This window comes from Cibotium barometz, chromosome 20, assembly GCF_041138505.1.
Source record: "Cibotium barometz isolate CiBa-2024 chromosome 20, ASM4113850v1, whole genome shotgun sequence".
In the NCBI taxonomy this organism is placed as follows: domain Eukaryota; kingdom Viridiplantae; phylum Streptophyta; class Polypodiopsida; order Cyatheales; family Cibotiaceae; genus Cibotium; species Cibotium barometz.
Window position 1 is genome coordinate 9,385,912 of NC_141065.1, and position 26,106 is coordinate 9,412,017.

Below are 26,106 nucleotides of genomic sequence, written 5' to 3' on the forward strand. Positions count from 1 at the left end.
CTGCACGCTAGCCTCTACCACCGTTACAAGCTGCCCTAATGATGGCTACTCTCTTTCTCTCTCTCTCTCTCTTGAAGGCTGCCCATGAAGTATACTGGCTGTTGGGGACTGTTTTGATGGCTTCCATCTCGAAGAAATACTGAAGGCAAGGGTATTTAATCATTTTATTATGATTTCCAGCCATTGTACTTGTTGTACCAGTCCTTGTACTTGCTGTACCAGCCCTTGTACTAGTACCAACCACTATACTTGTACCAACCATCGTACCTATTGCACCAGCCATTGTACTTGTTGTACCGGTTGAATGGAGAGCTAAACCTGTTGTACCAGCTCTATTGCATGGTTTTTTTGGGGAAGAATCAGTACCCACATGGAGGTATATTGATTATATTGGTGGCTTGGCATTTCTACAGCGTGTGTACCGGCTGAACTTTATGGTTGCCTTGTGTTGGCTATGTTATGGCATTTGTATATGGATAATCCGGCATCTCCATGGGGAGAGCAAGGCCCTCAAAGCTTGTACATGATATTATTCTCCTTGGGTAATAAAATACTCCAAGGGGGGGGGGGGGGGGGTCGGCCCATTTTGGCCTCTATGCAGTGTCAGCTCTGCACATCTCTCTTTTATAGTTTTGTTGATTAAGTGGCATATGTTCAAGGCTGTGGCCAATTTCAATATTTGACACAACTAGCAGCATCAGTAGTTAGCGACCAGCAGTAGCAGGTGGCAAGAGCAACAACACAATGCATAGGCGCAACAACAACATATGCAACACGGGTAGTAGTAGTATGTACGTAGTTGCAGTTGATAGGTGGCGGTGCATAGCATATCAGCAACAACAGATTCGTGGTTTTGATACCAATTGATGGTAAAAAGGGGGAGATGAGAGGGAGAGCTATGGGAGCTTAAACAGGTACATGGCTGTGACATTGAAGCAAATAGAGAGTCTCATGATGGGACAAATATGCAGGAGTAAATTTTCCTTGTGAGCTCTAGTTCTTTTGAACCACTAGAAGGACAGTACTAGGCAGATTTGTGTGAATTATAAAAAGTTGAATAAAGTTATGATTAAGAATAGGAGTTGCCTATCATATGAAGATTGACCTTTGTACTGGTTATCACGAGATATGTATATCCGAGGAAAATGTCTTTAGGACAGGTTTCCGCCATTACGAGTTTCTCGTATTACTTTTTAGGCTCACAAATGCTCCTACTACTTTTGAGCATATGATGAATGATCTCGATTGAGATTATTTGGAGAAATTCGTTGTGGTATTCTTAGATGATATTTTAGTTTCTACTCATACCCTCGAGGAGCATCTTGAGCATCTCGGGGTGGTCTTGGGGGAGCAATTGTATGCTAAACTCTCTAAATGTGAGTCCTTTCGGAAGGAGCTCACAACCTAGGTCATCGAATTTCTTGGGATGGTATGAGCATTGATCTTGAGCAGAAGGTGTTGGATTGGTCGGTTCCTCGGACAGTGAGACAACTTCTGGTGTCCTTGGAATTATCTTTCTTAAAAAGTCAGTGAAGGATTATTTGAATTTGACTATTCCTTTCATGAACCTTTTGAGAGGATGGGGATGAAAGTCCAATAGTCTTATTACTTGGAATGAGAGGCTTGACGAGGGTTTTTGTACTCTCAAGCTCAAGGTGAAGGATGCACCTATTTTGGCCTTACCAGATCTTGGCCAACCATTTGTGGTTGTGACTGATGCAATTGGGTTTGCCCTGTTGTTGCAAGGGAGCGATTTGTGGCATTTGAAAACAAGAAGCTTGATGATAGCTAGATTAGGTGTATGGAGTTATACACGCATTGAAAATTTGGAGACATTACTTTTATGAACCTCCTCACGTGCCGGGGCTTCTCGTAGAAGGACAACGGGATGGACATGGTGGGAGGAGGTAAACTACACCACATCCGTTCATGGAGGCGGTTCTCGGCCATGGGTATGCAAGCTTTGCCCCTATCGGCGAACGGGTGGCGCCGACAAAGTGCGAGCCCACCTCTTGCATGAGAGTGGGCATGAGGTGAGGTTTTGCACGAATGTCACGCCCGACAAGAGACGGAAACTTCTTGACAAGCTTAGCGTCTACGAAGCGGTCGAAGCGACAAGAAGGACACCACGAGTGGCCGTGGATCCCGCGACGATGGGGAGAGGAACTCAAGCCTCTACCATGGAGTCATGTGGTGGATCGGGATCATGCACACCATCACCTTCACCATCAAGTCGGAATGTTACTCCATCCACGACACCAGCACCCTCCATCTCCACGGCTTCTCAATCATTACGTGGCCCACGGCGACAATCTACACTTGGGGAGAATTGGAACCCCAAGTTGAAGGAGGAGGTGGATATGGCGGTGGCCCGCTTCTTCTTCCACGACCACATTGCCTTTCAAGCGGCTAGCTAAGTGCAATCGATCATTGCCAATTCATCATTCATGTTTTCATCATCCTAGTCTCCTTCTCATTAGTAAATTACTTTCTTGAATAGGTCGGAATACTTCAAGGTCACGGTTAAGAAGATTGGGGAGTATGGCTCAACCTATACGCCCCCCTCATCCGAGAGCTTGCGCACTACATTGCTCGACAAGGAGAAGCGCATTGTAGAGCAAGCGGCCGACAACACAAAGCGGCAATGGGAGAGGAACGGAGTCTCCCTCATTGTGGATGGATGGAGTGACACCCGCAAGAGGAGTATTCACGGCATGGTTGCATATTCCCGCGGAGAGATGTAGAGCGCGGATGTGCTTGCGGCGGAGTGGGCTACCACCATGGAGATCGTTGGCCCCGAGCATGTAGTGGGCTTTGTTGCGGATGGGGAGCCTTCCAATAGGGCGGCGGGAGCTATTCTCCAAAGTATGTATGGACATGTCACGGTGTTCTTTTGTATGGCTCATTGCCTAAACAACCTCCTCAAGGACATCGGGGCATTACCATGGATCAGCCCGCTCATTGAGGAGGCCAACACCATAGTCTCCTTTGTCCTCAACCACCAAAGACTTCGGCATGAGTTCAACAAGAGGTCCTGTCTCTCTCTCCTCAAATATTCCGACACCCGGTTTGCCTACAACTTGCTCATGTTGGGCCGGTTGAAGGATTGTAGTGGTGCTTTGAGGGGGCTTTTCCTTAGCGACGAGTTTGTCGCCATGCAAGAGTCCCATACAAACACTGGCCAAGAGTGTAGGTTACGGGCGGATGACGCCTCTTGGTGGGAGCGTGTGAAGACCACAGATGCTATGGTGAGGCCCATAGTCCACCTATTGAGGATTGTAGACGCTATGCAACCATGCATAGGCAAGGTCTACGAGGCCATGGATCTCATGATAGAGAAGTTGAAAGACTTTGTGCCTGACGAAGAAAGATACGAGGAGATCCATGCCTTGTGTCTAGGAAGGTGGAATTCCTACTACTCTCCATTGCATGCAGCAGCTTATGTGGTGGACCCAGAATTCCAAGGCAACAAGCAAGAGAGCGACCGGGAGGTGAGCGCTGGATGGAGGATCATCTTGGATCGTCTTGTGCCTGATGCATCGGTTAGGCGCAAGATCAGGGACCAACTTTTGATGTACAGGTCATTTCATGGCTCCTATGGCTGTCATGATGCACAGGTTGACCGCTCCAAAGTTGGTGCTGCTCTATGGTGGGAGGACTTTGGTTCAGCTGGACCGGAGCTGCAGCAGCTTGCCATCCGCATACTTAGCCAGGCCGTCAGCTCCTCTTGTTTGGAGCCACTTTGGAGTACCTACAGCCACATTGCCTCTAGGAAGAGGAACCGACTCGGGGTAGAGCATGCCAATGACCTTGTCTTTGTCAGCGCGAACTTGCGAATGCTTTGCAAGAGCGTGACCAAGAAGGCAGATTCCTTCACCGAGTGGGAGATGAGTCAACAAGAAGAGCAACGGGAGGATGAGGTGCAGGAGCAGCATGCCAGTGAGGATGAGACTGAGGATGAACTTGATGCTTCTTTGGCACAAGCTACCCATGACCATGAGGCGAGCACTTCACGTGGATGATCATTCATGGATCATGATTCATGGGCCTTACTACTTAGCTCTAGCCTCTAGCCTCTAGCCTCTAGTCTTCAGCACCTTTTTGTCATTGACTCATTTGAGTCCGTCCTTGTATTTTGCCTCCTTAAGGCTTAGTCCCGACTCCTGAGTCTTGACTCATTTTGTATCTACTTAATTATTAATATGACTCAAAAGCTTACCATTTTAGTGTAAATTTGTGCTCATTTTGATGTACTTCCAAAGTAGAATAAGTGCATAGTAGAATTTTTTTTAAAAAAAAGTATTTTTTGAGTGCCGTTCCCTCCCCCGTCCCCGTTCCCTACTTATGGCCGTCCCCCGTCCCGTCCCCGTCCCCCGTCCCTTGTGACTATGACATGGACATGCTTCGTACTTGCAGCTAGGCAAAGTATGAGACAGAGTATGGCCTGATTTGGGAAACCTCTATATCTGAATGTTAAGAATGATCCCGACTTAGATTGAGCTTATACCTATCTTCTAATGTTACCGGCTGTCCTCCACTTGTGCATGCGCACATGAGGGCTGGTCAGCCCTACTACTTCACAGCTTCTATGGTGATCGAGATGTCTTGGTGGTTGTTAATTTCGGTCTTGGTTCTCTAGCCCTTGGTCTTGGCTTGGGAAACCTCTATATTTGAATGTTAAGAATGATCCTTGATCTGCCTTTATATAGGGAAGTGATAGGAAGTCATATTCAGGTTGGCTAGGGCTTTTATGACCCTAAACAGTAATCCAAAAGGCCTTTTATTGTGTTCATAGTGTGCCCATGTTGTGTCCCATCTATTGGTCCATGTCCTGGGCAGCTCGGAGGACCTATTGGGCCTGCCAAAATGGGCCTTACTTTGCCTCGTACTTTACCTAGAAGGCGGCTGTTAGTAGGAAACATGTCCATGTGCATCTGGAATAAGGTACGTACCGCACATGACGTGTATGTAGAATCACTGCCTTTCTAGGCGTGCCAAAGATGCAGTTTCATACTGAAAGAATATCACAACTAAGTATGTATATTCTTTCACTATCCCAACTTGCTGGCTGTCAAAATGTAAACATGTCTTTTGGCAACCCTTCATAGCTCATATAACGTTGGTCCTGTTAAGATTTCACGCTCAGGTCCACCTTGTCTACAGACGGAGTGTACTGCATCCAAGTGCATCTTTAAGCGTTTTGCTGTGTGTGACAATAGTGCTACATCATCTCCATACAAAATGAAGCTATAGACACAAGAACAAAAGCCCAGAATGCTGTTAACTATGAGAGAGAGAGAGAGAGAGAGAGAGAGAGAGAGATTGTCACCAGCCTGGACATTTCCCAGTCTGAAAGGGGTCTGGTGGACTCCAGGATGTTTAAATATTTGGAAAGTACAAGCTTTGGGAATGGGGGATTATCCTAGAATACAAGGAGCCACACTCCTAAAATTTAGGAGAGTTGCTATTTTTGGCCCGACTCCGATGGAAATTCTGTTCGCGTCATTACATATGGAATCGAGGAGATACCAAGAGTTGGCAAAGTGCCTATGACAGAATGTCTACCAGTTGGGATATTTTTAGAGATAAAGTTTATGGAAGGACCCATCTCTTAGATTGGGACATGTGGCAAGAAAGTGGACCAAAGTGAGACAAGTGGCCTGACACTTGTTAGAAAGTGGATCAAAGTGAGACAAGTGGTCTCACACTTGTCACTTCAGCTATTGTGTGGCTCTCCACGTGTCATTGTAGCCTTCTCTTGTCATTTTAGCTCATGGGAGGCCCAAATCTATAAATTGGAGCTCTCTCTCTTCATTAATGGAGGCTCTCTTGCTGCACACTAGCCTCTACCACCGTTACAGGCTGCCCTAATGATGGCTACTCTCTTTCTCTCTCTCTTGAAGGCTGCCCATGAAGAATACCGACTGTTGGGGACTGTTTTGGAGGCTTCCATCGAGAAGAAATACTGAAGGCAAGGGTATTTAATCATTTATTATGATTTCTAGCCATTGTACTTGTTGTACCAGCATTTGTACCTGCTGCACTTGATGTACCAACCCTTGTATTGACTGTACTAGCTTTTGTACTTGCTGTACCATCCATTGTACCGGCTGTATCAGCTTTTGTACTTATTGTACCTGTTGTACCAGCCACCGTACCGACTGTACCAGCCATTGTACTTGTTGTATCAGCCCTTGTACTTGCTGTACTTGCCACCGTACCGGCTGTACCAACCACTGTACCTGCTGTATCAGCCCTTGTACTGGTTGTACCAGCTTCTGTACTTGCTGCACCACCCATTGTACCGGTTGCACCAGCTTTTGTACTTGCTGTACCGGCTGTACCAGCCACCGTACCGGATGTACCGGCTGAATGGAGAGTTATACTTGCTGTACCCTTTCTATTGCATGAAGACCCGTGGTTTTTGGGGAAGAATCAGTACCCACATGGAGGTATATGGATTATATTGTTGGCTCGGCATTTCTACGGCCTGTGTTCCGGCTTGGTTGCCTCGTGTTGGGCTGTGTTATGGCATTTGTATATGGATAATCTGGCATCTCCCGTGGGGAGAGTAAGGCCCTCAAAGCTTGTACATGATATTATTCTCCTTGGGTAATAAAATACTCCAAGGGGGGGGGTCGGCCCATTCTGGCCTCTATGCGGTGTCACACGTGCAAGCTCCATTTTCAACATTTGTGGATGTTTTGTCCAGCGTTATGTTTTATGCAAAGTGATGATGGATATGTGTTAAGGTTGTGGCCATGTTTTAATATGCATTGATGGTATCAACAAGTGTGTCAAAGGTCCTAGTTCCCCGGGCACCCGCCGCGAGTTACATTGGTATCAGAGCATAGGCTTTCTTGGAAGCGGAGGCTTCCTTCTATCAATAAGGAAGAGAAAAGATCTCAAGTGGGGACCACACTTACCATCATTGCTGGTAAGCATGGCCAGCCGCTTCATAGCTTATGAAGCAAGAGCATGAGTAGTAGACAGCTTGTTGATCTAAGGATTTATGAATTCACAAAATTTTATCGTGGAAGTGTGAAGTTGGCTTTATGTGCACACGTTTAGCACTCTTTCCATATGGATATTGTGGATTATATTATCAAGCTTACAGGCAAGCTATATGGAGATATATCTCATTATATCTTAAGGATATGGTGACCAGATATTTCTTTTGGCTTCATGACCAACCTGGCAAAGAAAAGCTAAGTATACTTTGAGTTTGCAAAGTTGGTGCTTTTGCTATTTACTATGAAGCGTTCTTGATGTTCACTAACCCTTGTATAGCTATGCAAGGAGAAAGGTGTTGTTGTTTGCCTTGAGATGGTTTCAGGGAAACATTGTTTATGGCTCCCTTTATTGGGATGGATTATATCTATGGAGATTTCTTTCTTGGACGAGATTTATAAAGATATTGGGCTTCACAAGCAATTTCTATTGGACGAGATTTATATAGATATTGGACTTCACAAGCAATTTCTATGGACGAATTGTCCGAGTTTATAGAGAAGAAATCTTTGGATATCTCATGGATATGATGCTTTTATGGATAAAGTCCACCTCGACTCCAATGTGTGTGGTTAGCACGGAGTATGTGGTAAGAGTTATGGTATACAAGGATTATGGTATATAGGTCTATGGATTCTTGGACTTCTTTTCTAGGGATTTGGATCCATCCTCAGGTTTATGGATTATGTTTACGGCTTCCTTTTACTGGGATGGATTATTCCTTTTGGCTCCCTTTATTTGGGATGCATTGGACTTATGAAACTCATGATTCACATACCCTGTGTAGTGTTCTCTTGTCCTACGTGCTCTCTTGAAGATTGTTTTTACCATGTGAGGGTGGAACAATAGAGAGCAGATGGAAGGTAACATGGGCACTTCAAAGGGTAGTGACAAGCACAACTAGATATGTGTTAAGACTGTGGCCATGTTTAAATGTTTTAATATGCATTGATGGTATCAACAAGTGTGTCAAAGGTCCTAGTCCCCCGGGCACCCGCCGCGAGTTACAGAGATCTATTAATATTTGTGGAAAGTGTAAATGGCTTATGAGACCACAAAAGCACAATGTGTAGACAATCTGGAATAGTTGATGCCCAGCATGCCCTGAGTGCTATTGCAATGAAGAAATGAAAATTTGAATGATGTGTTACCTGCCACATCTTAGAAAAGCACTGGGAAGTATTAATAGGTTCTGGCCATATGCTCCTTTGCTAAGGCTGCAACCTCACTCTATGTCAAAGAATTAGGGTTACAGTATCAGCAAAGAATCCAGCGAGGACATTAATTTTGATTGATTGAGAGAGAGAGAGAGAGAGACAGAGAGAGAGAGAGAGTCCCCTTCAATGTAGCACAATATGGAATTTCGGCAGCCTTTTTTTCAAGCAAGAGATGGAACTTTCGTTGATTGGATTGCAAAATGCTGGGAAGACCTCCCTCGTTAATGTGATTGCGGTAACAATTACTGTTTTGTATTTTATGTTTCTTATGTTGATCTTGCTTCCCTTGTGAATGAGTTACCTTTGTCTGAGTGATAACATGACATCAATTTGGTTTGCATTTGCAGACTGGTGGCTACAGCGAAGACATGATTCCAACTGTAAGATGTTGAGCAATTCTTTATATCTTGAATTCATGCAAACTGCCTCTGTTTTTATCTGTATTTTGTTGTTCCAATAGGGTAATGCATTGGAGCAGAGATTTATGTGTAGGAAGAGAAGTTGCTCAACAGCTTGTAAGGAAGAAAGATAATATATGGATAATGGAGAGAGGAGAGCTGGAGGCGGCAGATGCATGGAAGTTGTTATACTGCAAGACTGGTCCAATCAAGTCTAAATGGGGTTATTGACCATAAGGGAGTATCGGCTCATCGCTGTATTTGAGATTCTAAGTGACCATGACCTACCTTGGTTTGTTGTTTCTCCTCCTGTGCGGGTTAAGAGGAGGTGCCTCAAGCCCATGAGGGGCAGGGAGGTGCGGTGGTGACGGGGCAGCTGATGGGGCGCCAAAACTCTGGGGATGATGCTGTTGGGGGGGAGGGGGTGTGTACGTCAGCTGCCCTGCAGTAGAGTGACGACGAGGGCAGGAGCCTGTGATGTGGTTCATCTGATGGTAGACGAAACACTTCCCCAGTAATTTTGAAAACTCAATAAGCAGTAAGAATTAGAACAATCGTCACGGGATTGTGAGGTGCTAGGGAGGGAGGGTATGAGCACTCTAAGGATACGGAGTCCTACCACTGGGGCGACAGTCACTGCGGCTGTCCAGCGCTTGATCACTGGGAGAAGCTTAAAATGTTCCTCAGGAAGGCCTGGAAGGCAGACAATGACGAGGAAGCCGGGGGCACCAGCTAATGGGTTAGAAGAGAAGTGGTGTGTCCATCTGGCGACTACACATCACAATAACAAAAAAACACGATTCCTCATTTCGAAACCTCAAAACATTTCAAAATGTTTTTGAAACCTCTCAGCCAAAGACGTTTTGCCCAATTTTGGGATTTTCCAAAAAATAAATTAAAAATTACAGGGCCTTTTTCTATTTCTTTGTGTGCATATCGTTTGCCTTTCTGGGAGCCTTCAATTGAGCAATTAAAGCACAATATTTGCGGCTGTAATTGTTAGCAGTCATCTCCTGTCTGTATATTTACACCAGGGCCTTTGTTGTGGGTGTGCTCGCCCGATTTAGGTGTTGTCAATGCCAGAGTTCGTTCTTTCATCTTCCTCAATTGCACACCACAGGTAATCAATCATATAAAGCATACGATGCTGGCGAGAGGTATTTGGCAGCATTTGGCTTCTCTCTACAACAGGGTATCACCCATGAAGAGAATCTCCTTGGAAGTTCAAATGCGGGTGATGAATCCTGCAAAGTCGTCGACGATGCGGGAGCACATCAACAAGCTGCAGGCTCTTCAGCAGAAAGTTCTCCAGGCAGGGAAAGAGATAGCGTCAGAGGATATGGCCATAACGTTGCTGTGACATTTGCCCCCTCAATACTCAGCCTTTTACTCTTCGTTGATTACCAGTGGGGCAGGCTCAGCACTATACATAGACAAAAAGTTGGCCCATCGCATATGCTTCTCAAAAAGTTTAGTTTGCATGAGGAAATAATGCAAGGTTTGATGATCTGTCTGCACAGTGAAATCAGCCCCAAGCAAATAGTGTTTCCATGTAGAAAGAGCATGAATTACAGCCAACATCTCTTTCTCATAAACTTGCAAATGCTTCTCGGCATTCTGCAATATACGACTCTCATAGGCTATCACATGTCCTTCCTGCATGAGAACTGCTCCAATGCTGTTTCCACATGCATCACGCTGGACAACAAAAGCCTTTCGGAGATCCGGTAATACCAATACAGGATCCGAAGTAAGCTTTTCTTTAAGCTTTTTAAAGGCTGTAATTTCCTGATCAGCCCATCTAAACGGAGTTGCCTTCTTTGTTAAGGCATGAAGGGGCGAAGCAATCTCAGCAAAATACCGTATGTACCGCTTGTAGTAGGAACACAATCCCAAAAAGCTGCGTATATCATGCACGGTCCTCAAATCTGGCCAATTAAGAATTGCTTCCACTTTCGAAGGATCCATACGGACTCCATGCTTAGACACAATATGCCCCAAGATGTGATATGCAGCGGAAGTCTTTGTATTGGAAGATCTGGTCACACAGATGCTCACACCGTCTTCTGTATCCTGAGTTTCGTGAGTTTAGCAATCCATTTCAATATTTCAAACTTTAAAGAGAGATGAGAACTGTACACCAGATTAGGTCCCGAATTATCCACTGAAGGGTCCCCTATCTCGATAATGAGATAGTATTTGCTTTATTTCTTTAGAGAGAATGACTGTGGACTGTAGATAAGCCAAACGCAAGATCTCGGAGGATCGGAGATTGGCTGAACTTTACATGGCTATAGAAACACCTCGATGACCTAATCGCGAGCCTATGCACTCTTCCCAAGGGCATGAGGAAGGGCTGCACACCTGAGACTGAGAAAAGAAGATGGTGGACTGTTCTAAGCTATGTTAGAATGTTGTAAATGCTTACGAATGCTGTGTTACCTTCACCAGATGACTGTTGCATGTATGGATGATGCACAGAAGGCTGGATACTGATGTAAACTGATGATTCAGGGTTGAGAACTGCTGTGGACTGAAACACAGACTTGTAGGGATGCTGCTGGACTGAAACGCATGAAGTACTGATGCTGCTGGACAGAAACGCAGGCTGATCTGCTGCTGGACTGAAACGCACAAGTGAACTGCTACTGCTGGACAGAAAACGCAGGCTGGCTGCAGGGGCCTATGGGCTGCACAGATGGACTGAACCTGAACTGCTGATTTCTGTGGGACTGCTACGTTGAAGTACAAGACTGCTGTACGGCTGCTTTGGACTGCTAGGGCTGACTGAAGCAAAGGTTCTCAAGGGGCTGGAAAAGCAAGCTCATAAGCTCCAAGGGCTGGATTAATCTAGGGCTGAAGGCAAGGGTACTCCTAGGGCTGAGGAGGAGAGCTTAGCACAATGAAGACTGAATGAGAAACTAAGCCCTATGCAAGCCTATTTATACTAACTGGAGGTTGGTCAAGTTGGCTGGTCATTTAATAAAGTTTATATTTATAAATGACAAATAATGCAAATAATGCTAAATAAATACTATAAAATATGGAAAAAATACCAGATAAATCCTAGTAAATTCCCTAAGACTTCTTGGATGTTCTAAATGATGCACAGGCATATGCATGCATATTATGCAGGATGCAGAGTGCTGTGAGTTGTCTCATGGAGAGACATTGCCTTATGCAGGAAGGTCACATGCATTTGATTTTCAGGTTTGTGGAGCACATGCCACCGTGCTTCATGAAACCTCCATGATGGCCCATGGAGCCCATGCAGATAGGGCTGCCCCGTTGGATAAGGGGAAAAGAAAAAGAGGAGACCATGAGTCCCATGCGAGAAAGCTCAAGGAATTCAAAGCAGGTGACAAGTCCGATAAGTTTGATGCCTTTCATGGAGAATATGATGCCTCTAAAGTGCTAGCTTTTGTTTCACAGTTTGATATTGCTTTTAGTAATGAGGACTTCACTGAGAAGTCCAAAATTCGTCATGCAAGCATGTTCTTGAAGGGGACAGCTGCCCATTGGTGGATCACTGAAAAGACCACCAAAGACCCCATTTGCACTTGGAAAGAGTTTAAGGACAGATTTTATGCCCAATTCTTGCCACCTAATGCGGAGTAAACTCTCACCCAAAAGTGGGATAGACTTGAGCAAAAAGATAATGAAAGTGTGCAGCAGTATGTCAATAAGTTTTGGAAAGTGTTGCTTGAGGTAACTCCCTTTTTGTAAATCGCTGAGGATAAAAGAAAGAGGAAGTTTCGCTCCGGATTGCAACCAGCTTATGGTTCGGGCATTGAATTGCACCCGAAACACACTTTGCAACAGCTTATAGCCTCTGCTATTGCTACGGAGCTAAGCAAGATCAAGGGGGTTCTAAGGGCAAAGATAAGGCTGTCCCAAACCTGCAAAAAGGTGGACAGCCACCTAAAAAGAGCTTTCGAGAGGTCCAAAAGGGAGGTAAAGCTGAAAATACCTCATCTAAGGATCATGGGCCAAAGAAGAACAAATTTGGCTTAACCCCTAAGCAAAGGGAGCAATATGCCAAGGAGGGGAAATGTTTTTCTTGTGGCAGCAAAGAGCATATGTTTAGACAATCCTCTAACCGCAAACCAAAGCATGAGGACAAGCAAATGAAGGCAAATGTGCATGCAGTTCCCGATGTGCAGGGAAACACAAAGCATGATGGAAAAGAGAGAATGGTATGCAAAGCATGGGGTCAAATCAAGGATCAGCCTGCCCTATTTATGTTTGATGATTGTGCAACAGATAACTTCATCTCTATTCAGATGATAGCCGCCTTGGGTATTGAGGTTGAGAACATGGGGCCTCAAATTGACATAGAAGCTGCCTTTGTTGGTAAAGAGGTGTAGGTTACCCCACTTATAGGGAAGTTGTGCATACATATCCAGGGTTACCTTGATCATGAGCATTTCTTGGTTGCACCACTTAATGGATGTGATGTATTGCTTGGCAAGCCGTGGCATCATAGGCTTGAGCCCCGCAAAGAGTACAAGACAACCATGATTTCCTTTATGCATAGAGGCTGCATGCATGTTATTGATGCTGGCAAGGAAGGAGATTCTATCCCACTTGTATCTCACATCCAGATTAATAAAGCAATGAAAAAGAGTTTTTCTGCATACTTGGTTTTTGTTCGTGATAGCATTGAACCAAGTCATCAAAATGTGGATATTTTGACTCAGGATAGGCTGAATTTTCTTCATGCATACAAAGAGTGTTTCGTGAAGGGAGAGTGTTAGGGTTTCATGTGGGAGACATACACAGAGAAGAAGGGAGAGAGAGAGAGACATGTGGGGATAAGTCAACTCACTGTATGAGTATGTGGCTCCCCTATCACACATGTATATTTGCTCTAGTACACATAGTGCACTTAGTACATTAAAAGTACTAAGTGTACTATGTACTATAAAACACATGGGCTAGTACACACTATAAGGGTGGGCATAATGCCTTTACCCCAACAACCTCCCACTTAAAGGAAAAGTGCCCTTAAATGAAGGAAAAGAAAAATCAGCATGTACATGATAATATACAAGGCCATATCAAGGCTGAAACTGGCCTCATCCAATGCCCATCAAGTGTCTGCAATGAGCAAACCGCTCTGGAGGCAAACTCTTTGTCAATAGATCAACCGGGTTGTCATCCGTATGAATCTTGACAAGCTGAATCTGCTTGTTCTCTATCACCTCTCTGATGAAGTGATACTTCACATCCACATGCTTCGTCTTTGCATGAAAGACAGGGTTCTTTGCCAACTGGATGGCACTCTGACTGTCACAATGCAACAATGGAATATCCCCTGTATAACCCAAATCAACCACTAACCGAGATAGCCATAATGCCTCCTTGCAAGCCTCTGTGGCTGCAATATACTCGGCCTCTGTAGTAGATAAGGCAGTGCACTTCTGCATCCTGGATATCCATGACACAGCACCTCCTGTGAATGTAAACACATAACCGGTAGTAGACTTCCGGTTTTTTTTCGTTTTTTTGAAAAAACGATCCTTCTATTAGTTAATGAGAAAACGCCATAAGGCTACAAAGCTCACCTCACAAGGAGGGATAATAAACACAGTGAACACCGGAGCTCCACCCCCGTGGCTGGCCGCTCTCTGGGGGGGGCTACCTAGTAATACATGCGGGAGGTGAGAAGAGCCAAACTGGAGGCCTGTAGTGCCAAGTGACATCCTCGCCCCTCGCGATGAGGAAAGGGCCAGGCTGCCAAGTGCGGAGGAACGCCTTGCGGCGACCTCTCATGCGATCCGAGTCGCCCTGAAGTTTCCCCCAGTGTCCTCTCAAGGTGTGAATGATGTCCACCCAGAGGGCCTGTATGACCTCCGCCGGTGGAGCTGCCTGGCGGTCTATGGCCTCCCTGCATCGGGCTCTCCATATGTGCCAAGCCGTCATGCTGCTGATCATCTCCCATCTGTGCCCGTTCCCCTCCTGGGAGACTGCCGAAGAGAAGTCTGGCGTCAGAACCACCGCCATCGCCCCGTCAGAGACCTGGATGGTCACACTGCCAAGGACGTCCTCGTATCCAAGGGCCGGGCCGCTGTTCGTGGCCCAAGCCACCGCACCCCACGACTCCTGTGCATGGCCGCACCGCGGGCAGGACGCTGGGTGTCTGCCAAAAGCTAGCGAAGCCCCCACAGCCAGTCCTCTATGCGCTGTAAGCCAGAGAAAAAGCGTCACCTTCCGGGGCCGGAAGCTGGCCCAAAGGCGCTGCCAGAAGTCCCTAAGGAAGGCAAGGGAGAGCCCCTGTCGCCGCCAATGCTCGGCCACCGCCGGGGTGCCCACTATCCTGTGCCTCTGGATCCGCCGCCCCAGCCTCGCTGTGTACTGAAAAAAGGGGGTGCCTGGGCTGGTAGGGGCCGAGTAGGGATCTCGCCAAAGCCACTCGCCTGGATCCCACTGAAGGCGAATAAGAGGCCTGTTGTCCCAAGCCCATAATCTCCAGGAATAGTCCTCCCCTATCGAGGCCGGTGAGGGGTCTACATGCCACTGTCTCTGATGAAAGCCGACCACCCGCACCCTCTGAAAGATACAACCCTGGAACTCATCCAAATCTAGTCGGGTCCTCTGAAGCTGGCCTCCCTCTCCCACCTCGAAAGTGAGTGGGGCGACTCTCTCTGCTGAGCCGCAGACCGCTAGAAGGATCTCATGCCGAGTAAAGACGCCCATCCACTGTGGAGGTGGAGGGTCCTGTACTGGAGTCCGCCACTCCCGGGGGATGGCCGCCTCAATGTCCTGCCTCATCAACTCTCTGCTCCTCATCCCGCTGAGTCTCCTCTCCTGAACCTCTAGAGGCAGCTGCTGAAAACATATCCAGTCGTCTAGGGACTGGGTTGGGCCGGAGCTCAACGGGCCCCACGACACGTGAGATCGCGATCCAACCATATGACCACTGGGAAGTCGGATCAAGGGGTTCTAGATCAATGGCTGCCTGAGGCGCTCCTCATCGGTGCCCGGGGGAGTCTGGAAGAGTGACGGCCTCAGATGCTCCCAGGCCCTCAGAAGGCTAGCTGCAAAACGCTCCTCGAAGCCAAGGCCCACTCCTCTGGATCGCTGCTCTGTAAAGATCCACCTGATGCTGGGGGTCCGGGGGCCGCTAAGAGAAGGAGTGCGGCTGAGAATCCTGGAAACAAGAAACTCCTTCCACGGCTCAGCGCCTGGTAGGAGGCCACGAACCACCAACTTGCCAAGCAAAGCTCGGCTCTGACAAATAGGATCAACTATGCCCAGGCCGCCTCTCCCTCGGATGAGTGATCACAGCCCATGCCACCTTGGCCCTGGCGGGCCGCCCGTCGCCACCGGACCAAAGAAAGTTCCTGATGAGCCTCTGCACCTGGCCAATGCACGCCCGAGAGAAGGCCCAGCAAGAAGTGATGTACCACATGGTAGCAAGCAGAACCTGGTTGGCCACAACCACTCGGCCAGCCAGAGATAAACGAGCGGTACTCCAATACAGAAGCTTCTTCCGAATGCTCAGAAGAAGGGGGGCTATCTGCTGCTCCGGAGATATGCCAATGCCCACATAGCATCCCAAATAGCGCACTGTAGTACCGGGGGGCAGCCACTGAAACCCATCAACTAGCCTCCAAGTCGGGGGGGGCACAGAACTGACCCACAACCCACACGACTTGTGCCAGTTGATCAAAGCGCCTGAAGCTCTGCAAAACCTGTCCATGGCTGAGGCGAAGCGGCGGAGGTTCTCCTCCCCTCCCTGAAGATAGACAGCAGTGTCATCCGCAAACTCCGAGTCTAGGAGCTCCTCCGAGGTGCGGATGGGGAGCTGGAGGCCCCGCAAACCTGCATCCTGTGCCGTCAAGAAAGTGCTCATGGCCTCCGCCACAAAAAGAAAAAGAAAGGGCGCCAAGGGGCACCCCTGTCGTACCGAGCGCGAGAGCTGGAACCTCTCTCCGCGCACGCCCTGTATCAGCACCTGGCTGTGAGCCGATGTGTAGAGTGCAGAGACCCCACGGATCCACTGAGGGGGGAAGCCCATCCTCTCCATAGTGCCTTCCAAGAAGGCCCAGTCCACCCGATCATATGCCTTCTCGAAGTCGAGAAGGAGCACTGCCAGATCCTATTGCCGAAATCTAGCCAAAGCCGTAGCCTCCCAGAAAGAGAAGATGTTATCCAGGATGCTCCTATCCTGGATGAAGCCTGTCTGCGTGGAGTGGATGATGTCCGGAAGGTGAGGCTGAAGCCGCTTGCTGATCGCCTTAGCTAGGACCTTGTAGGCCGTGCCTAGCAAGGTGATCGGTCTCCACTGTCTAATCTCCAGTCTGTCTCCTCCCTCTTTGGGGATCAAGTGGATCAACCCCTCTGCCATGCTGTCCGGCATGTCTCCCGACTCCATGATCTCCTGGAATGCCAATCTGAAACCCCTATGCAAGAGACCCCAGTACCTCTGGAAGAAAGCCACTGAGAGACCGTCCTCTCCTGGGCATTTGCCCCGGGGAATGTTAGAAGTCATCTCCTGTCTATTTGTATACACCAGGGCCTCTGTTGTGGGTGTGCCCGCCCGTATATCATTTTTCCACACTCCCCGTATTTTTTCCCTATTTTTCCCATTTTTTCCTAGTGGCTGGAGGGCTGCCAGGTGATGCCAGGACCACTCTGAGGCTGGCCGACTGCATCTGTAGCAGTCGTGGGCTATCTGAGTGCTGGCCGACTTGATCTGAGCAGATGTGGGGATCAGATGCTGGCCGACTGCTGTTTTTCAGCAGTCGTGGACATTTTGTGAGTCGTGGGCCTCTTCCAGAGCTGGCCGACTGCCCTCATGGGCTTGTATATATTCCCCCCCATCCTCCTCCACTTTCTCATTCAGTTTTCTTCGGGATCTTGTGTATAGAGAAGAGTTTACACACATCTCTCAGTGTTTCTTGTGCTGATTATTTTCTGCAGTCTACTTGCTCTTGTCTACCCAAGTTTGGATATCATTTCCGCTGCATATTCTGACATGGTATCAGAGCCCTAGGCTCTAGCAGATCTTGGGCGTTTTTCTGAGCAAGAGGGGGAGCAACAAGTTGCTGATCGGTGGACTGTTTCGGGCTGAACGGGAAGTGAAGGTGCAAGAGGAAGGCGAGCAGAGGGGCTGGACAGCCACTTGCATATTCTCTGATTTTCAGATTTTTTCCCACCCACCCACCCTTTCAGGTTACTCTCCGAGATGGCGGATTTACTCGAGATGGCAGAGAAGCACGTGAAGATTCCAACTCTCCCCACGTTCCCAGTGGATCGTCAGTTGGACGGGTCCAATTATGGCATCTGGAAGGTCATGATGGAGTCAGTTCTGGAGTCATATGATCTTGCTGATTTTATTATCAAAGGGGTGCCAAGGCCGGAAGCTGAGGAAGGGGAGGTTTTATCCGCGAGGAAGGACCGAGAGGCACAGGCACAAATGTGGGACCGTGTCAACGCCAGGGTCCGGTCATTTATATTCCTCAATTGCACACCACAGGTGATCAACCATGTGAAGCACATGACGCTGGCGAGAGGCATATGGGAGCACTTGGCTTCTTTGTACAACAGGGTATCACCCATGAAGCGGATATCCTTGGAAGTGCAGATGCGGGTTATGAACCCTGCAAAGTCTTCGACGATGCGGGAACACATTAACAAGCTGCAGGCCCTTCAGCAGGAAGTCCTTCAAGCTGGGAAAGAGATATCGTCCGAAGATATGGCCATCACGTTACTTTCCCACTTGCCTGGTCAGTATTCCGCTTTCTATTCCTCGTTGATCACGAGTGGCAGGCTCAGCACCATTACTTGGGAGGAGCTTGTGCCAATGGTCTTGGACCAGGAGGAACGTTTCACGAACCCTCCTCACGGCGGAGGTTCGGAGGCCTTAACTGGCCAACGGTCGAAAGGCCGTAATACCAACAAGGGCAAAGGGAAGGCTTCACCAGATAAGTCTTCCGAGAAGAAGCCTGATCCAGAACGAGAGAAGCTGAAGGCCGAAAGATCTTGCAATGATTGTGGCGAGAAAGGCCACTACTGGAGAAAGTGCCCTAAGCGGACAGGGAAGAGTGCTGAGTCCTCAGCCTCAGCTGCGAAGACTCCGGCATTTGTGCACTTGGAGATGGTGGACTCCGATGATTCATCGTCTTCGAGCGAGGAGGCAGTTGGCTTCACCGCAAAGGATACTCGGGAATGGATTCTCGACAGTGGTGCTTCCAAGCACATGACTCCATCCCATGACTTCTTCCTGGATCTGAAGCGGCAGTCAGGTCGTATCTTTATTGGTGATAATTCCACTATTCCGATTCATCGTGAGGGCCGGATGGAGATCATTCCCGACGGCAAGGGGGGCAAGCATGCTTCCCGTGTTCTTTATGTCCCTGCTCTGGGCTTTCATCTTTTGTCAGTACATGAGGTATGCAAGACTGGCTTTCGGGTGGAATTTGAGGAGCATTCAGTTGCTCTAAGGGACCGTGAGACAGGCAAAGTTGTTTGGGAAGGCGGTGTGGAGAACGGTATCTACAAACTCTCTGCACTCTCCTCACTGACAGGCTCTCAGGTCGGAGACTTGTGGCACTTTCGTTTTGGCCACTTAAATGTGGATGCTTTGCGGCGCGCCTTCCGGGACCAGATGGTGGTTGGCTTGCCAGATGTTGGTAGTAGGCAAGGACGCTGCAGTTCTTGCATACGTGGTAAGCAGCACAGGGAATCCTTTCCGAAGCAGGCTTCCAGGCGGGCTTCGAAACCTTTGGAGTTGATTCACACTGACTTGTGTGGACCACAGCAGATACCATCCTTGGGAGGATCTCTCTACTTCATGCTGCTTGTTGATGATTGTACCAGATTCACGTGGGTCTACTTTCTTTCACAGAAGGACCAGGCTTTTGCTCGGTTCAAGGAATGGCACGTGATGGTGGAGAAAGAGTCTGGATTTCAGGTCAAGACTCTCAGGGCTGACAAAGGAGGGGAATTCTCCTCGACTGTATTCTTTCGGTTTTGTGCAGATCATGGCATCAAGAGGGAATTGGCCAATACCGGATCGCCTTCGGAGAATGGAGTTGTTGAACGTAAGAACAGGACAGTGGTGGAGATGGCGAGGACCATGCTGGAGCATCGAGATCTTCCTCGTCCACTGTGGGGTGAGGCTGTGGCGACAGCTGTCCATACCATTAACCGCTCTCCGACGACTTCTGTACCCCATATGACTCCATTTGAGGCATATTTTGGCAGGAAACCCGATGTCTCGCACTTCCGTGTCTTTGGGAGTGACGCGTATGTACATATTCCGAAGAAGCAGAGGGGGAAGCTTGACTCCAAGTCCCGCAAGCTGGTATTTGTGGGGTATAACTCTCTTTCCAAGGGATACAGGTTGTATGATCCAGAGAGGAACGAGATTGTTGTCAGCCGGGATGTGGTTTTTGACGAGCATGTTCCAGCATCCATTGTCGAGGAGCCGCCACTTCTTGGAGATCCAGAGTCTGATGATGATTCCCAGTCTATCACTCCAGTTGATCCACCTCAGTCATCACAGGAGGTTGAGCCCGCAGCTGGAGTTGAGCCCCCGCGACCACAGGAGGCTCCACGATCTGTTCGAGTACCTAGGTGGTTGATGGACACCCTTCGAGAGTCAGGTGTCACGGAGCTACCCTCCGAGTGGACCACAGAGGACGGCCCTCGAAGATCACATCGAGTTCGAGATAAAAGCAACACGGCGGAGCTTCTTCAGGTGAACTATGCTCTTATGTCTCGTATCATGCGGGATAAAGAGCCCACTTCCGTAAAGGAAGCCCTTTCACAGGATACTTGGAGGGAAGCCATGCAGGTGGAACTTGACGCCATCGAGAAGAACAACACTTGGGAGTTGGTACCGAGGCCGTCGAAGCGGACAGTCATTGGTGTCAAATGGGTCTTTAAGACCAAGTACGCGGCTGATGGGTCGGTGGACAAACACAAAGCCAGGCTCGTGGCTAAGGGTTATGCTCAGCGGCCAGGCATCGACTACGAGGATACCTTTGCACCGACAGCGCGGATGACCACGATTCGGACCGTTCTTGCCCTTGCTTCTTCTCAGAGGTGGCCCGTGTACCAGATGGATGTAAAATCGGCGTTCCTTAATGGTGACCTGCAGGAGGAGGTGTACGTTGAGCAGCCTCCAGGCTTCATTGTTCCAGGATCGGAAGGGATGGTTTACAGGTTACGTAAGGCCTTGTATGGTCTTAAGCAGGCTCCGCGGGCTTGGAATCATAAGATTGATTCCTTCTTTATTCGGACTGGATTCCAGAGATCGGTTGCAGATCCGAACCTGTATCTCTTTCGGGAACGCGGCATGGTCACACTCATCATCCTTTATGTGGATGATCTCATTCTCACCGGCGGTCATGTGGAGCACATCGGAGTGACGAAGGCTGCCTTGTCAAAGGAGTTTGAGATGACCGACTTAGGCTTACTCCACTTCTTCTTGGGATTGGAGATCTGGCAGACCCAGAGGGGGTTTTTCGTCTCTCAGCAGCGGTATGTTCATGAGTTGCTTGAGGCCTTTGGGATGGAGAACTGCAAGCCTATTACTTCGCCGATGGACCCGAACACAAAGTTAACCGTTACAGATCCTTGTGAGCCAGTTGATGCCTCGCAGTACCGGAAGCTGGTTGGTTCATTGATCTGGTTGCTGAACACCAGATTGGACTTGAGCTTCTCCGTGGGGCTGTTGAGCTCTTTTATGCAGACGCCATTGAAGACTCATTGGGACGCAGGATTGTGGATCTTGCGGTATCTGCAGAGTACGAAGGATCTGGGACTCTTTTACACAGGAGGGAATGGAGTCAAGCTCCAAGGTTGGAGTGACTCAGATTGGGGAGGAGATCCAGACACGAGGAGATCTACTTCAGGATACACTTTTACCCTCGGCTCAGGAGCGGTTTCTTGGAGCAGCAAGAAGCAGCCGACTATTGCCCTTTCTTCGACAGAGGCAGAGTATCGGGCTGCTTGTGGTGCTGCTTGTGAGGTTGTATGGCTGCGGAGGCTGCTTGGCGAGATGGGGTTTCCACAGAGGGAGCCCACAGTCATCCAGTGTGATAACCAGAGTTGTATAGCTATTGCTCGGAACCCGGTTTTCCATGCCCGGACCAAGCATATAGAGATACAGTATCACTTTGTTCGTGAGAAGATCTTGGCGGGTGACATCTTGCTACTTTATTGTTCGACGGAGGACAATGCGGCGGACCTCTTCACGAAGTCTCTACCTTAGGCTACGCTCAGGCGGCACTCCAGCTCCCTGGGGTTGGTTACACAGCCAGGAGCTGAGAGGGGGTGTTAGAAGTCATCTCCTGTCTATTTGTATACACCAGGGCCTCTGTTGTGGGTGTGCCCGCCCGTATATCATTTTTCCACACTCCCCGTATTTTTTCCCTATTTTTCCCATTTTTTCCTAGTGGCTGGAGGGCTGCCAGGTGATGCCAGGACCACTCTGAGGCTGGCCGACTGCATCTGTAGCAGTCGTGGGCTATCTGAGTGCTGGCCGACTTGATCTGAGCAGATGTGGGGATCAGATGCTGGCCGACTGCTGTTTTTCAGCAGTCGTGGACATTTTGTGAGTCGTGGGCCTCTTCCAGAGCTGGCCGACTGCCCTCATGGGCTTGTATATATTCCCCCCCATCCTCCTCCACTTTCTCATTCAGTTTTCTTCGGGATCTTGTGTATAGAGAAGAGTTTACACACATCTCTCAGTGTTTCTTGTGCTGATTATTTTCTGCAGTCTACTTGCTCTTGTCTACCCAAGTTTGGATATCATTTCCGCTGCATATTCTGACAGGGAAGTCCCTGAAGAGCCGCCTCGAGTTCCGTATCCGAGAAGGGGGAGAGAAGGGAGTGCTGCAAATGGGCCGGCACAACCGGTCTCATGAAGCTCCAGACTGCCTCCCGAGCCTCTCTCACCCTGTCATCTGCTGGCTCAGCAGAGAGCAGATCCCTGTAAAAATCTGTGGCGATCGCCCGAACCCTGGGGGGATCCACCACTCATTAGCCTGCCGAAAACGCATGAGACCCTCTCGTCTGAAGCGAGGCCCTGTCGCCTCAAAGAAATCTCGAGTCACTCTGTCTCCAGCCTGTGTCCAAAAAGAAGCCCGAGCATGGAATTAGAACTCCACCCTCCTCTCCTCGATGGATCTGATCTCTGTGCGAGCTGACTCCATCTGCTCTGAAATCCAAGGGCTCGTAGGATCCCTCTCCTGAAGTCTCTGAAGGGAAGCTAGACTCCTCCGCAGGCTCCTCTCCTGCTCTCTGAAAGCCTCCAGACGGTCCAGGGCAGCCTGTTTGAGCATCCTACTGATCTCCTGCAGACCCCTGTCAAGATCGTTGGCTGCCGATCCTCTCCTGAACTGAAGCTCCTGCCAGACCTACTCAACTCTGGTCGCAATCTCGGGCTCCTCTATGAGACAATCTGGAATCCGGACGCTCTGTTCTCGCTCTCCTCTCGTAGGGTCCTCGATCTGGAGAAGCACTGGAAAGTGGTCTGAAAACGAGGAGCCTGCAAGTATACCCACAGTGCCACCTCTATCGCAAGCCCACTCATCAATGTAAAACCTGTCGATGCGGGAAAGGTCAACTCCTGTGGCCCGTCTATCCGAGCGCGAGAAAGATAAACTCCCGTGCAACCTGCCAAACTCCGGGAGAGTCCACGGATCCTGGCCTCTCACTTGCAGCACTAGTTCCTCCCAGGCAGCGAACTCCGGCCCATGAATGGTCTCCTGGCTGCCCCCCATCCTGTCCTCTGCATCCTCCAGCATGTTGCAATCCCCCCCTAGGCACCAATGGTCTGCCATGGGGAGGGACTGCCTAATGGTGCTCCAGAACTCAGCTCTCCCGGTCGCCCCATTAGGGGCGTAGAAGTTGAGGAAGCCAATGCGGTCTTCCCCAACCCGAAGGATGATCCATTGCGCTCGACCCTGGACCAGAGTGCCAGAATCCACAACCTCGGATAGAAGCTGCTCGCTGATTGAGATGCATACTCCACCGTGGTTCCCCTGGGAGCCATATGCCAGTGACCAAAAAGTGTGACTCCTGCCTGGCAAGATCTTCCCGCAGGTGCGGGTATGCCCGGCAGAAAGGTGGTGCTCCTGGATGAACAGGATATCTATGGGTCCTCCAACGAGAGCCCTCTGGATCTCCTGGCGAAGTCTGCCCCGACCAATGTAGTAGCGAGGTCCACCAAGACCCTGGATGTTCCATGAGAGGATCCTCATGGATGAGCTATGGCAAGTGAAGCAGCCGCCACTGGCTCACCCCTCTCAGCCGGCCCGGATGAGCTGCCCTCCACTCTGTGAGTCTTGGGCGCCGGCTTGGAGGGAGAATAGTCACTGTCTGTCCGAGTGCGGAGTCTCTCCAAAAAGAGGGTGACCTGTCTCTGTGTCCAGCCCCACTCCACCTTCGCCCTGTCCAGGGCATAGGCGTGAGACCAATCCTCTGCATATATGTATCTAAAGGTAGGCTGCATCCTCGGGGCAGCGTGGAGGAGAATCAGTAACACTGCCTCAACTGAGGTGTGGACAGGATCCGCCCGCCAATCTCCTATACCAAACAAGCTCATGCGGGCTGAGTGTAATCGGGTCTGCAATAAGTCCGTGAGCCCCAAGTCACTGAAGTGGTGAGAAAACTCGAGTATCTGATCACGCAAAACTTCCTCTACAGAGTTGCAATCCCATGCTGTGTCTGGGGCAACACTGCGAGGAAAGGAGAAGGCCACCATGCTGCTCACCACTGAAGGAGAACGAGAGGGATGGCACACCACGCAAACTCGCAAGGGCGCGACCAGTGTCTCGAACGGGCCAGCATCTAGCTGGAGACACCTGAAAAAACCGTAATCCACTGGGAGCCCCATCACTCGCGGGGGCCCCCAGGGGAGGCTGGATAGAACTCTGTGGCGGGCGAAGCTAGGATCGCCATCTCCACCGGCCCGGAGTGGCGGTGGAAAAGGCGCTAAACTGAACTCTGGCCTACCCAGCTGCGCTGCCCCTGGGCAGTGGGTGGTCTGGAGGAGTATCCTGGAGAGGCCGAGGGAGGGATGGTGGCTCGCGGAGAGGAGGGGGGAGAGCGAGGAGAGGATGGAGAGGCATCTGCTAGAGGAGAGGTGTCAGGGGGGGCCGTCGGGGGAGGCGGGAGGGGGGGGGGCTGGGGGGGGGAGAGGGGGGGTGGAAGGAGTGCTCTCCGAGTGAGGGGAAGAGGGGCCGGGGGTCGAAGAGTGCGGCCCGGGATCCTCAGGAATCTGCTCCATGGAGGGGGCGGGGCCCCCCGCGGGGGGAGGCGGGAGCGGGGTCTCCACGTGGAGGGCTCCACCGGCGGCCTCAACGGGCACTGAGACTGAATCCTCGTCCATCGGGGTGGGACCTGCTGGCCGCCTATCCCTGACTGGAGCATAAGTGCGGATAGGTGCCTGGACGCCACCCGGAGTCGCCTGTCCGCCAGCCTGTGCTGCCTGCTGGCGTCTGCGACGGTCCCTGCGGACCGGGCGTTTCCGCCAGCGAACCTCCTGCCATCCGCTAGCCTCCTGGGTCTGCGCGGCATCCTCTGCCGGGGCCTGCTCATCAAATGATGGCGTCTGGCTGCTGAGACGAGCCAGGGATGTCCGGTCTCTGAGGCGGATGGCCACCCCTCGGGCCTCCTGAAGGGGGTCCAGAGGCGGCAGAGTGTGAAGGATGAACCCCCTTGCGGGGACAGGCGCGTGCGAGGTGGCCCATCCCCCGACAGATGTAGCACTGGCCGGGGAGGCCCGAATACTCCACGCGCTGTATCAGATGTCCTCCAGAAAGACAAGGGAGGAGGATCGTCTTCGGGAGGGACTCCGGTGACTGAACCACAACATGAATGGCCGGGAGTCCTGCTGCCCGAGCTATCACTGAAGCCGCTGTCTGAGGCGTCTCCACCACCTGCCCGAACGCCTTGCCAATGGATGACAAGAGGGGCAAGTACTCCCTGCGGAGTCCGGGAAAGCAGATAGTGATGGGGAAACCTGTCGCGCCTGCTAGCGGGTCAGAAGCGGGGTCGAAACCGTGAGTCCATCGCGCCAGGAACGCCCGAGATGAGCGGAGGGCAATGGGGCTCCGAGCCAGCACCGTCTGAGCTGCCTGGGGGGACTCGAAATCCACCTAGTAGTAGCCACGTCCCAAAAAATCGACACTGACGATCTTGGCAGGCACGCCAACGAGGCTGCCTTGCAGAAGGTCGCGAAGCTCTCTCCGCATCGGACGGCTACCCACTATCTTGTAGACCAAGGAGGAGGCCTCAAGAGCGGATACTGTGGAAACAAACAACTGATGATCTGGATTTGTGAACTCCAGACGGAGACCGGAATCGGCAGGGGTAGTCGGAACGGCTTCCATGGAGTCCTCCAGAGGGAAAAGGCCAGATACCGGGGTCACCAACGGGAGGGACACAGCCCTACGAGGAAACGGAGAGGCGGAAGGAGAGAGGATAGCGGGGGCGGAGCGGGGGGGGGGAGGGGGGAG

General features: G+C 50.1%; 1 protein-coding gene across 2 annotated transcripts in view; it reads left to right on the forward strand.

The window, feature by feature from the left end:
* The window catches only part of LOC147627525 (ADP-ribosylation factor-like protein 8a), a 77,897-nt gene that overhangs the window by 32,632 nt on the left and 19,159 nt on the right, over nt 1-26,106 (forward strand). For both annotated transcript variants that reach the window (XM_086814445.1, XM_086814446.1), the window contains exons 2-3: nt 8,382-8,463; nt 8,576-8,608. In XM_086814445.1, coding sequence (XP_086670571.1) covers nt 8,382-8,463; nt 8,576-8,608 — 115 coding nt within the window. The remainder of the gene's footprint in view (nt 1-8,381; nt 8,464-8,575; nt 8,609-26,106) is intronic.